The sequence below is a fragment of the Giraffa tippelskirchi genome, chromosome 11 (assembly GCF_054371585.1).
Source record: "Giraffa tippelskirchi isolate mGirTip1 chromosome 11, T2T-mGirTip1v1.2.pri, whole genome shotgun sequence".
Taxonomy (NCBI): domain Eukaryota; kingdom Metazoa; phylum Chordata; class Mammalia; order Artiodactyla; family Giraffidae; genus Giraffa; species Giraffa tippelskirchi.
This window is the reverse complement of record NC_137285.1, coordinates 30,674,028-30,689,471: the sequence shown is the minus strand read 5'-3', so window position 1 is coordinate 30,689,471 and position 15,444 is coordinate 30,674,028. Positions and strand designations below refer to the sequence as shown.

The 15,444-nt window shown below is 38.4% G+C and overlaps 1 protein-coding gene across 9 annotated transcripts in view; it reads right to left on the bottom strand.

The window, feature by feature from the left end:
- Positions 1-15,444, bottom strand: part of RXFP1 (relaxin family peptide receptor 1) — a 67,947-nt gene that overhangs the window by 38,214 nt on the left and 14,289 nt on the right. For all 9 annotated transcript variants that reach the window (XM_081541680.1, XM_081541683.1, XM_081541677.1 and 6 more), the window contains 5 exons: positions 12,177-12,248; positions 9,370-9,441; positions 4,674-4,745; positions 4,513-4,584; positions 3,403-3,477 (listed from right to left, as the gene is read on the bottom strand). In XM_081541680.1, the coding sequence (XP_081397806.1) occupies positions 3,403-3,477; positions 4,513-4,584; positions 4,674-4,745; positions 9,370-9,441; positions 12,177-12,248 (363 nt within the window). The remainder of the gene's footprint in view (positions 1-3,402; positions 3,478-4,512; positions 4,585-4,673; positions 4,746-9,369; positions 9,442-12,176; positions 12,249-15,444) is intronic.

Sequence of the window (15,444 nt, the reverse complement as noted above, 5' to 3'; positions counted from 1 at the left end):
CTGTGAAGACCTACAAGACCTTCTAGAACTAACACCAAAAAAGGATGTCCTTTTCTTCATAGGGGACTGGAATGCAAAAGTAGAAAGTCAAGAGATACCTAGAGTAACAGGCAAGCTTGGCCTTGGAGTAGAAAATGAAGCAGGACAAAGGCTAATAGAATTTTGCCAAGAGAATGCACAGGTCATAGCAAACACCCTCTTCCAACAACACAAGAGAAGACTCTACATGTGGACATCACCAGATGGTTAATACCAAAATCAGATTGATTATATTCTTTGCAGCCAAAGATAGAGAAACTCTGTACAGTCAGCAAAAACAAGACCAGGAGATGACTGTGGCTCAGATCATGAACTCTTTTCTGCCAAATTCAGACTTAAATTGAAGAAAGTAGGGAAAACCACTAGACCACTCAGGTATGACCTAAATCAAATCCCTTATGATTATACAGTGGAAGTGACAAATAGATTCAAGGGATTAAATCTTATAGAGTGCCTGAAGAACTATGGATGGAGGTTTGTAACACTGTACAGGAGGCAGTAATCAAAACCATCCCAAGAAGAAGAAATACAAAAAGGAAAAATGGTTGTCTGAGGAAGCCTTACAAATAGCTCAGAAAAGACGAGAAGCAAAAGGCAAAGGAGAAAAGGAAAGATATACCCATCTGAATGCAGAGTTCCAAAGAACAGCAAGGAGGGATAAGAAAGCTTTCCTCAGTGATTAGTGAAAGAAATAGAGGCAAATAATAGAATGGGAAAAGAGTAGGGCTCTCTTTGAGAAAATTAGATATACCAAGGGAACATTTCATGCAAAGATGAGCACAATAAAAGACAGAAATGGTATGGACCTAACAGAAGCAGAAGATATTAAGAAGAGGTGGCAAGAATACACGAAAGAACTACACAAAAAAGATCTTTATGACCCAGATAACAATGATGGTGTGATCACTCACCTAGAGCCAGACATCCTGGAGAACAAAGTCAAGTGGGCCTTAGGAAGCATCACTACGAACAAAGTTAGTAAAGGTGATGGAATTTCAGCAGAGCTATTTCAAATCCTAAAATATGATGCTGTGAAAGTGCTACACTCAATAGCCAGCAAATCTGGAAAACACAGCAGTGGCCACAGGACTGGAAAAGGTCAGTTTTCGTTCCAATCCCAAAGAAAGGCAATGCCAAAGAATGTTCAAACTACTGCACAGTTGCGCTCATCACACACACTAGGACAGTGATGCTTAATTCTCCCAGTTAGACTTCAACATATGTGAACCGAGAACTTCCAGATGTTCAAGCTGGTTTTAGAAAAGGCAGAGGAACGAGAGATCAAATTGCCAATGTCCATTGGATCATAGAAAAAGCAAGAGAGTTCCAGAAAAACATCTACTTCTGCTTCATTGACTATGCTAAAGCCTTTGACTGTGTGGATCACAACAAACTGTGGAAAATTCTTAAAGGGTTGGGAATACCAGACCACCTGACCTGCCTCCTGAGAAATCTGTATGTAGGTCAATAAGCAACGGTTAGAACCAGACGTGGAACAATGGGCTGGTTCCAAATTGAGAAAGCAATGTGTCAAGGCTGTATACTGAATCCTTGGTTATTTAACTTATATGCAGATTATATCATGTGAAATTCTGGACTGTATGAAGCACAAGCTGGAATAAAGATTGCTGGGAGAAATATCAATAATCTCAGATATGCAGATGACACCACCCTTATGGCAGAAAGCAGAGAGGAACTAAAGAGCGTCTTGATGAAGGTGAAAGAGAAGAGTGAAAAGGTTGGCTTAAAACTCAACATTCAGAAAATGAAGATCATGGCACCCATTCCCATCCCTTCATGGCAAATAGATGGTGAAACAATGGAAACAGTGAGAGACTTTATTTGGGGGGACTCCAAAATCACAGCAGATGGTGACTGCGGCCATGAAATTAAAAGATGCTTGCTCCTTGGAAAAAAACCTATGACCAACCTGGACAGCACATTAAAAAGCAGAGACATTACTTTGCCAACAAAAGTCCATCTAGTCAAAGTTATGGTTTTTCCAGTAGTCATGTATGGATGTGAGAGTTGGACTATAAAGAAAGCTGAGCACAGAAGAATTGATGCTTTTGAACTGTGGTGTTGGAGAAGACGCTTGAGATTCCCTTGGACTGTAAGAAGATCCAACCAGTCCATCCTAAAGGAAATAAGTCCTGAATATTCATTGTTAGGACTGATGCTAAAGCTGAAACTCCAATACTTTGGCCACTGGATGCGAAGAGCTGACTCACTGGAACAGACTCTGATGCTGGGAAAGATTGAAGGTGGGAGGAGAAGGGACGACAGAGGATGAGATGGTTGGATGGCATCACTGACTCAATGGACATGAGTTTGAGCAAGCTCTGGAGATGGTGATGGACAGGTAGGTTGGCGTGCTGCAGTCCATGGGGTCACAAAGAGTTGGACATGACTGAGCTCCAAAGTGAACTAAGCTTAGGGGAGTTAGTTTAGATAATAGGAATGTTTAATAAAAGTCATGATAAAATTTTTGAGGAATTGTGACACAATATTGACAAGTACCATTTGAGAAAAGCCCGATATCCAAAATGAGCTGGGCAAAAACAGAAAAGTTAGTTGTCTTCTGTAAGAAGAGATATAGGGAACCTTCCTACACTGTTGGTGGGAATGTAAATTGGTACAGCCACTATGGAGAGCAGCATGTAGCTTCCTCAACAAACTAAAAATTGAACTACCATATAATACAGGAACACTACTCCTGACATATATCTGCAGAAACTCTAATTTGAAAAGATACATGCACCCCAATGTTCATAGCAGCACTATTTACAACAGCCACGACATGGAAGCAACATAAATGTCCATCAACAGAGTAATGGATAAAGAATATGTGGTACATATATACAGTGGAATACTACTCAGCCATAAAAAAGAATGAAATAATGCCATTTGCAGCAACATGGATGGACCTGGAGATTATCATACTAAGTGAAGTAAGTCAGACAGAGAAAGACAAATATCATATGATATCACTTATGTGTGGAGTCTAAAATATGATGTAAATGAACTTATTTACAAAACGGAAATAGACTCACAGACATAGAAAACAAACTGATGGTTACCACAGAAGAAAGCAGGGAAGGAAGGGATAAATTAATGTTTGGAATTAACAGATGCACAGTACTATATATAAAATAGATAACCAACAAGGACCTACTGAATAGCACAGGGAACTATACTCAATAACTTGTAATAACCTATAATGGAAAAGAATCTAATGTATATGTATATGTATATACACACACATATATATAGCTGAATTACTTTGCTGTACACCTGAAACTAACACATTTTAAATCAACTATATTTTAATAAAAATTAAAAAAGAAAGATACAGCAACTTACAGCCAGTGCAGTCTGGGCATGTACTGACAAAGAGATTTGTCAGGCAAGCGGGTAAGGACGTTATTCATCAGTACTCTGAAAAAGAGAATCAGAAAGGAGTCCTATTTTTGTTTCATTTTTCAACTGAAATGAAATGTGGGTTTATCATTATTCTTAGGAAGCTGTGAACATCTAATAAGTTAGATACATTCTTACTCTAATTTTTTGGTAAGTATTGTTATAATTAAGTGCTTGTTAGTAATAAAATTAGACAAATGATATCTGTCATATGGAAAAAGCAGTAATACCAGCAGACTGAAGAAAACACCCGTACCCTTCAATTGTGGGTAGTGAAAAGAAGGTGATTTACAATGAACGTTATTTTTCTTTACCAAGATTAATATACTAAGTCCCTTACATATGAATGAGTTCCATTCCAAGAGCATGTTCTTTAAGTCCAATTTGTTCGTAGGTCCAACAAAGTTAGCCTAGGCAAAAACTAACACGATCAGCTCTATAGTACTGTACTGTAATAGGTTTATAATACTTTTCACACAAATACTACATCACAAACACAAAAGATAAAGAAAACATTTTTGATCTTATAGTGTAGTACCTTGAAAAGTATAGTAGTGTAGTACTACAGCTGGCGTACAGAGGCTGGCATTGAACAGGGAAGAAGAGTTACTGTCTGGAGGAGGGAAAGAAGGTGGGAGATGGTAGAGCTGAAGGATTATCAGCAACAGGAAATGGAGGACAAGCTGCAATGTCACTCACGTCTGATGTTGACGGAACGCATGTTCACATCTTTAAAAGTTCACAGCTTGAAGGTTTGTATGTAGGGGACTTACTCTATAGCATAGTACTAGTGTGCTTAAGAATATTGGAATGCAACATGACTGTGAGGCTGAGTTCAGTTTCGATGGGCTGACATTCTAGAAGACAGAAGATCTTATAAAATTGTTACGACTATAGAATAGCCTCATAGAATAGGACTAGGAGATGGTTTTTAGTTGGAAAGGTCTTTTTCAGGTTCTAATTCCAAATAAAATGCTATTAAACTCAAAGTCATCATTTTTATTCATGTATTTTCCTTCAGTTGAAATATTTGCTTAAATTTTTAGTACTTACAGGAGGATAAGAGAATTTAGTCCATAAAATGTTAGTGGGGAAATTCGATTGAGGTGATTATCTTCAATTATCCTGCCAGCCAGAAGAAAAAATGGATTCATTTTATATATTTTTCCAACATAAAGACTAATACCATAATATGCCACAGAAATGAAACATACAGCCATTCTAGTCTGTGGAGATCTTCAAAAACACCAGGCTTCAAGAGGGTTATTCTGTTATGACTGAGATACCTGAAAACAGAGAAATGATAACAGTAAATCTGTTATCTTCTTGATATCTTACAGTGAGGACAGGAGGAACAATAGTCATTCATCTTAAAGTTTCTTATATGCTGTTCTCATCAGGCCATTTTCCTGCCTTTGGAACTCTTTAAGTTCTTTATCATTTACCTTTTCATATCCAGTTTTTAATTTCTCGAGTATCAATCAACCGTCAACCAGTCAGTCAATCAATCTATCTATTCATCTATTTGTCAGATTGTTTTGACAGTGTGCTGGTCTCTAATCCCTTTCTCTGAGGAAGATAACATCTGAGCAGGTGAACAGTACAGCAGCGAAGGGAAAGAGCTAGAACATACAGTCACTCTGACTTTCCAGCAGAGAAGACGCTGACTGCTGGTTGGGGCTGTGGAGTTTGGAGGGGAAAGGGGACAGTGAGTCCTAATGGAAAGAGGCTCAACCGAGAAGAGATTTGGATGAGGGTGTGTCATCTACAAAGTATGCGTGGGAGTGAGTCCCAGACAGAGGAAATGACTTATGCAAAGGCAAGAGGTGTGAGGGTGACAAGTTGAGGGGTCACTGTGAAGAGGCTGAGAGGGGACAGAGGAGACGTCCCGGGGGGGCGGGCAGGGACCGGGTCTGGAGAAAAGACACTGAGCAGCTGCGGGGAGTCTGACCCACTGTACTCTGAGGAGACTTGACTTCTCACTCTTCTGCAGAGTGAATGCTCTCTTCCTTCTGTTGTACTGATTGCTTATGCGTTTTTCTTTTTTCTTTTTTTTGCAAGAGCAAACACCGGCTTTTAATAACTTTCAGAATCACCTCTTGTATAAGTGGAATCAAGCTCGAATAGTCAGTTCATAGAGTCAGAAAGTATACTGGTAGATGCCAAGGGCCAGGGGTGAGGGGTGGGGAGGGGAATGGCGAGTTAGTGTTTAATGGGGCCAGGGTCTCAGTTTAGGAAGGTGAAAAATTAGGGATATGGATGATGGTGAGAATGCACAACAATGTGAATGTATTTAGTGCCACTGAACTGTACAATTAAATATGATTAAATTGTATGTTTTATATTTTGTAACTTTAACCTCAATATAAAAAACATTAAAAAAAAATCACCTCTCTTCTTTTATAGAGGCCTTAGAGTCTTTATGTGTTTTTTTTTTCCCCTGAAGAAAACTTCTAGACACACACACACAAACACACATAACCCAACAGAATAAATAAATAAAGGGAAATATTTGCAAAAATCTAATTCCATTTAACTAATTAATCTAATCAAATTAGTTTAATCTAATCAAACTAATTTAATCTAATTCCATTTAACTTTGTCCTTTTGATTTGGGAAAGTGGAGGTGAAACTCTCAAAATACCTAAGCTTGCCAGTGGTAGCAAGAGTCCAGGACTGAAATGTGTGCAAAATTCCTCTCCTTCCATTTTGGCTTAAAATGGCAGAGAAACTGTCTTACATGTTTATTTCTGTATCAATTTCTCTGGCTCAGCAATTCTGCTCTGAATCTGCTGTCAGACAGTTTGGTTCCTAGCTCTGCTGCTTGTTAACAGTGTGGCCTGAAGCAAACAACTTTTGAAATCCTCATTTTCCCCAATTCTGAAGTGGAAATAACATCAGGACCTAATTCATTGGGTTGTTGAGCATTTGAGGCCAGGCGTGTCAGAAGTGCTTGGTGCATATTGTCAGGACCATGTCTCTGTTCAACTTCCCACATCAATTTCTTGTCTCCTCTGTTTCCTCACTGCCTGTGATTCCTATGCAAGTGTTCATTCAATTCCATTTCTACTGATACATGGACCACATTGACTCTCTCTTCACTCTGACAAATTGGGCAGTTGTGTGTGTTACGTTGTCAGTCATTCAGTGGTGTCCGACTCTTTGTGACCCCCATGGACTGTAGCCCTCCAGGCTCCTCTGTCCTTGGAATTCTCCAGGTAATAATATTGGAGTGGGTAGTCATTCCCTTCTCCAGGGTCTCTTCCCAACCCAGACTTCCTGTGTCTCCTTAATTGTAGGCAGATTCTTTGTCGTCTGAGCCACCAGGAAAACCCAATTCCACTTCTTCTGATATGTGAACTGCACTGATTTCTCTTCTTTTCTCCACTCTGACAGATCAGGGAGCTGATATCCTATGAAATCTCTCCTGTCGAGAATTTCCTTTCCCCCCTCCACCCTGCAGATCTGACTTTTGCTTGGGAGTAGCATGGGATAACATCCCCACATTCTAGCCACTTCTTTCCTTCCCTTGCAAGCCTGGAGCCCCAGTTGGGCATGGGAAGATGGAAAGTATTTCAGAGGCTCCCTTAAGAGTCACTGGAAGTCCCCCAAGTAAATGTATTTGGTCCATCCCCACCCCCAAAGCCCTGTGCTGTCTGTTTCACCCAGTCCTCTTCAGTCCTCATCCACTGCTCTGGGCCTGAAATGATCACTGCTTTCAGACAACCATCATAGCCGCTGTGGTCTGAACAACACAAGTTTGGGTCCTAAGAAAGTAAATCCCTCGCCATTCTCTAACTGTGATGTATATGTGGGCATTGTTTCCCCAACATAGACTGTAAGCTTCTGGAAAGCAAGGGTGCCTCTCCCCAGGGGAAGCACGCGGTTCTATCTGAAATACCAGAGTGTAACGTGCTGAAAGCCAGCAGGTCTGACTTCTCATTCTCTGTATCGCCCTCTAGAATGTCTAGCTGAAGAACCAGCACACTCTGAAGGGTAATGAATATGGATGAGTGACGAGCAGAATCTGGTGGTGATCCATGAAAACCCAGGACCGTGTGACATTTTTACACGCAGACGGTATTCTAGTGGCAGGAAGAAGCCAAGGAGCGGATGGAAGACACTCTTGCATTTACTCTCCAGTATCTTTCAAGAGCCCCCTCCATATCCATTGAACATTATACCAAGCAGATATGTTTAAAAGTTTTGAATAGATTCATGACAGATTGTAAAGAAAGGTAGTCAGAAATAGGATAAGGGTGAGTCCAGTACTGACTTCGGGTAATTTGCTATGACACGCAAGAGCAGGGTTGGGACGGAGGGGAAGAGGACACGGCTACAGGGGTTACTGTTAAGACTTTGGAAGTCCAGTGACTCTCTTCCATTTTGCAACTAAGTGATTGGGTGGCCTTCTTGACTCAACCCCAAACTCTGATACCACCAGTGAGGAATCTGACCACTTTCTTAGGTTAAGAATTAAAAAATGGGATAGAATAGAAAGCAAGGGGCCAGAAATAGAAATACAGGAAACATTTATTTATGTGATTTTGGGTCATAATTCCCTTCAATAACTCCTGGGAGTCAGCTGCTTGGTAGAATGCAATGAAATGGAACTCTGAGAAGGACTATTTTAAAAAGCTGTGCTCTTAACTACAGTGAGATACCACTTTACACCCGTAAGGATGGCTGTTATTAAAAACTACACAGCTCAAAACAACAACAAAATCCCAGAAAATAGCAAGAGTTGATGAGGATGTAGAAGAATTGGAAGCTGTGCATTGATGATGAGAATGTAAAATGGTGCAGATGCTGTGGAAAACAATGAGGTGGATCCTCAGAAAATCAAATGTAGAATTGCCATATAACCCAGAAATTCCAGTTCTGGGCATTCACCCAAGAGAATGGAATCAAGGGCTCAAAGAAATATTTGTACATCAATGTCCATAGCAACATTATTCACAACAGCTGAAAGGTGGAAATGATCTCAGTGTCCATCTATCAAAGTCAATAAATAAAAAATGTGATACACAGAATGGAATATTATCCAGCCTTATTATCGTTACATTCAGGAATGAAATTGTGATATATATTACATGGATGAAACTTGAAGGCATAATGCTAAGACTAAGATGTTATGAAATAAGCCTGACACAAAAGGGAAAATATTACCTGTTTCTACTTCTGTGAGGTCCCTAGAGTAGTCAGATTCATAGGGACAGAATGTCAAATGGTATTTGCAAGAGGCTGGAAGAGGGGCTTGGAGAGTTAGTGTTTAATGGATGTGGAGTCTTAGTTGGGAAGTTGAAAAGTTCTGGAGATGGATAGTTGAATAATAGTGTGAATGTACTGAATGCCACTGAACTATATCCTTAGAAATGACTCAAATGGCAACTTTCCTATATATATTTTACCATAATTTTTTTAAAAAAACTTTGTTCTTTCAAACTTATCATGCTTTATATATTTGTACAAGGAGAATTAGTGGGAAAAGCACGACTTTGGGTTTTCTCCTTCATAAATTTAGCTATCACTAGGTTTTCTCAGGTTGATAAAGTTCATTCAGTCCTCATTCCCATCACTATGGCTGATGCATATTGTGTGCCTAATTCTTCTGATTTTTCTCATCATTCCTCGCAACAACCCTGAGGTAGGTACTGTTGTAGTTTTCAGTTTTACGGTAGAGGGAGTTGATGCGTAGAAAGGAAAATAAGTTCTCAAGTTGACACCCCAGTGAGTGGTGCAGCATATGTGACTCAGGGTCCCACACCTTTGGCCCCAATGCTCTGCAGCAACGTCTGCTGTCTGTACATGCCCTGAACGCCGTCATGGGCGGCAGGGCCATGTGCAGTGGGATGGGTTGGGTCCACAGGCCACCACAGAATGGGAAGACTAATTGGCCCTGGTACTTACAGTTTAGTAAGACTGTACAGTCCTCGGAAAGCATAGACAGATATGGATCTGATCTTATGGTTTTGCAGGCACCTGTGAAAATGATTATTAAAGGGAACACATGAGGAAAAGGAGTTTCAGTTTTGCAAGAATGAAAAGAGTTTTATAAATGGATGGTGGTGATGGTGGTGCAAAAATGCGGGTGTGCTTAATGCCTCTGAATGTACACTTAAAAATGGTTAAGGTGGTACATTTTATGTCCTGTGTATGTTACCACAACATCTTGTAATAACCTATAAAGGAAGAGAATGTAAAAAAAGAGTATATATGTTTACATATATATATATAATTGAATCATTTTGCTGTACACCTGAAACTAACACAACATTGTACTATAGTTCAATACATTTTTTGAAAAAAAATTAAAAAAGAAAGAGGAAATGTCAAGAATTCTTAAAAATTAAAAAAGGTAAACATGACAAAATAGTGAAGCTGGATATATGTAATTTTGTTTCTTGATTAAGTTCATAAATTACTGGGCTGGTATATTTAGAGCTTCTAGTTGTAAATTTAGACATATGATGCCTAAAATTTAACAGTTGAATTTTCAATGAGTGAAACTTCAGTTTTAGGGCCTAGCAAGATACTTACTAATCAAAGAGGCCTAGAAGCCTTTTTAACATTCTGATATTTCCTGCTGTAATTCTATAAACTTGATAGTATTCAGCACAACCCTGGCAAAACTACAAGGCTGTGACATTACTAAGACCCCAAACCATATGCCACGTTCATCATAGATTGGCCAAGCAAGTCAACTTGAATCGTATTTATTTGACACCGAAGTTTTGCTCCAAAAAGTGTTTGAGAAAATGTATCAAATGTACATACCACAAAAGAGAAAAACAGAAATACAAAAAAATCAGGTCTAGAAGACTATACATGAGCTTGGAAGGCCAAGCAAGGATGCTGGCTGCAGAGTTCACTGAAGTCATGCTGAAGGTTGGGCCTGGAATTAACAGGAAGTCAGGAAACAGAACCTGGACCACAAGCCCTTGCATCCCGTGTACCCAGTTAAGCTCCACACATTCATAAGCAGCGGCCCCAGGTTGTAGCAAGGAGGAAGTAAGGATTTTAAGCCTGACTTCTTTCCTTCTTCTGATGCGGGTCACCATTGTCCTGGTGTGAGTGCATGCTAAGTCGCTTCAGTTGAGTCTGACTCCTTGTGACCCAATGGACTGTAGCCCACAAAGCTCCTCTGTCCATGGGATTCTCCAGGCAAGAATACTGGAGTGGGTTGCCATGTCCTCCTCCAGGGGATCTTCCTGACCCAAGGATTGAACCTATGTCTCTCACGTCTCTTGCATTGACAGTCTGGGTTCATTACCACTAGCACCACCTGGCAAGCCATATATTGCCTGGAGGTGGAATCAAAGTATATCTCTAGCCACCAATTACAATTTTTTTGGTAATTAAGCAATTTTGATCTATTACTTGGAACAAATTGCTTGTTCAAGAATTAAAGTTCATTGTATAAAAATGCCAACATACTGAATTCTGATATTGAGAGTTGAAGCCCTGACTCCTTTTAAACCATGTGAACACAAGATGGTGCTCCAGATCAGAAAAATTCTTCCTACTCCAGAGATCAGGAAACAGGAAGAAAGTGTCCTCTTCAAGTTTGTGTATCAGGCTTAAACTCGAAAACCTCTTCTCTCTTGATTGATTAATATCTAGAATATAGTTCTGAAAAGTCTTTTGTTGGAATTCAGTTTTCTGATGTGAAATCTTTTTCTTTAGATAATCTGAGCTTTGAGAACATTTCATCAAACAAAATGGATAATTTTTCTTCTGATTCTGTTCTATTTCTATTATCTTAAAGAAAAAGTACCGATAGATGATATCTATGTACCAGGGTTCTATGGTGTAAACACAAACCCAAAACCAATGTAGATGTGAAAATGAAACCAGGAACTCTGAGATGTTTTCTACATAGTGTAATTCAGGCATAGAATACTTAAACCCAGCAGTTTAAGCCTATGGCAATATAATTAAGCCACAAAACTGACCTAAATAACAGGCAACCATCACCAGAGCCATTACAGATTTTTTTTTTTTTTTTTTTGCTTAACAATTGCATTTTATTTTATTTTATTTTATTTTTTTATAAATTTATTTATTTTAGTTGGGGGCTAATTACTTACAATATTGTAATAGTTTTTGCCATACATTGACAAGAATCAGCCATGGGTTTACATGGGAAGGGGAACACATGTAAACCCATTACAGATTTTGAGAGTACGTAGGTAATCTTAGATTGACAGGAAGCCAGCAGGTCAGATAAAACTCAGTGAGGTAGATGTGAACATGGAATTAATTCTACAAAACAACATGCTTGGAGGTTTCAAACCACAACAACTTGCTATCTTAGGTAGAGACTGGATTTGCAAACATATGGAAGAAAAATTTCCCTATCTAATCATGAGGGCAGGCCTGGTAAAGGGTACTAACCTCTTTCTCTAAGATTGACGTTGAGGTGCAGAGAGCAAAGTCTCTTGAGTGTCTTCACTTGGGGGAGGGTGGTAAGAGAATTCACAGTACACATGCTTTGGTTTCTTTGGGGATAGGTATCTGAGAGTTTGCTAAGGTGGCTTCTAGAAGCAGTCAGAAAAACAATGTTACCTGGTAGTCTCCAGCTAACAGTTAAATACTTCCCCAAAGAGTGGTTAGACTTAAGCAGAGGTGTAGTGTTGGTCTCTGCAGAAGTAGGAAGAAACAGATGCCAAAAAACATTAGTCAATTTAATACTAAGAATTAAAATTTTTTCTTACAGAGTCTGAAGACCATGGTACTTTTTGAAGACATTAGGAGGAAGCTTTCTTATTAAGTTCCGTTTGAGTGACCTGAAATAAATGTAAATTTTGGGTTTTAAAGTTTTTTTCTTTACTTTTAACAACAGTATGAACAATTATAAACTCTATTTACTTTAAGACCAGCTTTCAGGAAACACTTTGCTTCATAATGTCACTTTTGTATTCATATCATTTAAAATTTTTTAAAGAGATTTTTGTTTGAGAGATATTTTTATTTTATTTTAATTAATTAGTGGTTTATTAAGTTACAGCTGATCTACAACATTATATTACTTTCAGGTATACAACATAGACATACAAAATATTTATAGACTATATTGCATTTATAGTTATTAGAAAATATTGGCTATATTCCCTGTGATGTAGCTCATTTATTTTATTCACAGTAGTTTGTAGCTCTTAATCCCTGCCCCCTTCCTTCTCCCCACTGGTAACCACTAGCTTGGTTTCTATACATGTGAGTCTTTTTGTTTTGTTATATTTGGTAATATGTTTTATTTTTTAGACTCCATATATAAGTGAAAACATATAGTATTTGTCTTTTTTTGACTTATTTCACTAAGCATAATACCCTCAAGGACCATCCATTTTGTTGCTAATGGTAAATTTCCTTCTTTTTTATGGTGGAGAAGTATTCCATTGTATATATGTACCGCATCTTCTTTATCCATTCCTCTGTCAATGGACACTTAGGTTGCTTCCAAGTCCAAAATAGCATTTGCCAGCACCAGGGTCTGCTTGGTAGAATGAGCTCCCAGAATGGCTGCCCCCATGTCTACATCCCCAGAGTGAGCTCTAGCTGCCTCCTGCCTCTTCAGGAGGTTCTCTAAGATCAGCAGGTGAGACTAATCCAGGTTCCTTTTAAATTACTCCTTCTGCCCCGGGTTCCTGAGCAGGAAAGGTTTTGCATGCACTGCTTAAGAGTGGAGTCTTTATTTCCCACCGCCCTCTGGGACTCCTGAAAGTAAGCTCTGATGGCTTTCAAAGACCAGTGTTCTTGGAACTTGTCTTCTTGCTACAGGATTCCCGGATTGAGGAGCCTGATGTGTGGCTTGGACCCCTTGGTCACTTTAGGAGAATCTCTGCAATTGCAGTTGTTCTCCCATTTGTGGGTCATCCCCTGGGGTTATGGGTCTTGATTATATGAAGTCTCTGCTGTTACTTCCCTTCTTGTTGTAGTTACTTCTTTCTGACTTTAGTTGTAGATGGTCTTTCCTGGTAGGTTCCAGTCTTTTTCACAGATGGTTCTTCTGCAGATAATGAGGGTTTTGCTGTGCCCATGAGAGGAGGTGAGCTCAGGGTCTTACCATCCTTTGGTCTTAGGAATTGCTTCTCTTCATAGTGCCAGTTGAACTAGGACTAACTGTTGATTTTGAATTATTAGAGATAAGTTTCTTAAATTTAAGTTACAATATTGTAATTCTGACAAAAACTTGAAACAATAAAACTGGAAAAATAATCTTCAGTTATGTTCTTTTCTATTTTCATTTAACAAACAGAACGCATCTCAGTTTTTGAGTGACAATAAGGGTAGTGTTTTCTTGTTTAAAGCATATTCAAGAACCTAATATTATATTCCTCAATATTTCAATTTTCACATTCCACTACCTTTGCTTCCTTTAAAAATTATTTATAAAGGAAACTGTCCATTGGTCCATATAGTTGAACCATCTTTATTCAAGAAGTAATCCCAATGCAATTTCTAATAAGTTGTAAAAAAAAAATTTTCTACTTGTATTACAGTTTATAAGCAGCTTGACACAGGCCAGGTTCACATAATTTTGGTTGTATTGAAAAGGACCTAACCTTTAATTGTTTAAAAAATATAATATGGTAGGAACAAAATAAAACAAACAAAAAATCCCAACCATTGAAGCTGATGGTCCCTGGCATGAAACATACACAATATTTCCATGTCAGTTTCTTTAACAGTGAAAGAATGTATTTGGACTACATGACCTCTAATAATATGGTGCCACTGTTATTACTGCACTTGTCTATTATGATGGAGCAGATGCTCATTAAGAAATGAGCAATACACCTTATTGACGGGAGTTTGATCTGCTGTGGGACAAACATTTGGAAACAATGGTCAACATAAAGGACTCAGTGGAGAGACAACTTCATACAAAAGACATGAATAGTGTTACTTGTGTTGATGTGGACCAGTATTGCCTGAACTTGATAATGAATCCTTCTTAAAGAAAAATAGCTTCTCAGACTCTTGAGAACACATTTTTGGAAACTATTTGGAGAAAAACCTATTTTAGAATATAGAAAACCATGTATTCTCAACATGAGTATTATTAGAAAATTAAGAAAATAATTTCTTAGGGAGTGAAAAAAATCTTACTTTTTTAATAGATAAAGAACTAGTATATGTAAACATATACACAGTATATCTGAAGTATTAAAACATCACAGAAGACGACAAAAATGTCTAAAAAGCCTCAGGGAGGGAGGCAATAAAGAAAAGAAAAAAGGTTAAGAAACACAGTTCTAGACTATACATATCCGTCATTTAGTGATTTTTTTTTTTTTTTTTAATGACTGAATGTCAAAGGTTGATTAACTAGTAACCTTCTCTTGAAATCACTCTTAGCTGCTGGGTTATCACCAAATGGTCTTTCATTCCTTATATCAGCTAACTGAAAATTCTTTTTCTACTAAGACTTCTCACTTGGCTTAGAGCTTCAATTCTGCTTTATATCCTGTTTAAATGTTTGTGTTGCATAAAGATTAACTGCTAAATGTTTGGGTTTGATTTAAGGTTATTGATGAAAGTTTAGTGTGCTTCCAAAATTGCGTTCATTCATTTATTTTCTCAACAAACCTGGGTTGAATGCCTTACATTGTACTTTGGAAAAAGATAACATCCTTGTCCTGGATAAGCTTATACTCTATTTGGATGACAAATAACATACTTTATCTACAAATAAAGATGCTTCTTTGGATAATAGCTCAGGACTATTTTTTATTGTAATGATTCACTTGTAAATTCAACTCAGAAACACTGTTTAGAGCTTATTGTACTTGTTAGGAACTTAGAAGTTATGTAGAAAAACCACACTGTAGGGCCCCCATGGAGCTTATGGCATTCTCCTTTTTCTGGTGGAGATTAGGACCCCGATTACTATAGCATGCGGGAGAACATTTGATATACTTAAAGGAGATACAAATGAGGTTCTACGAGAGAACCCAGGAGGAAGAGGCTAATCGCTCCTGA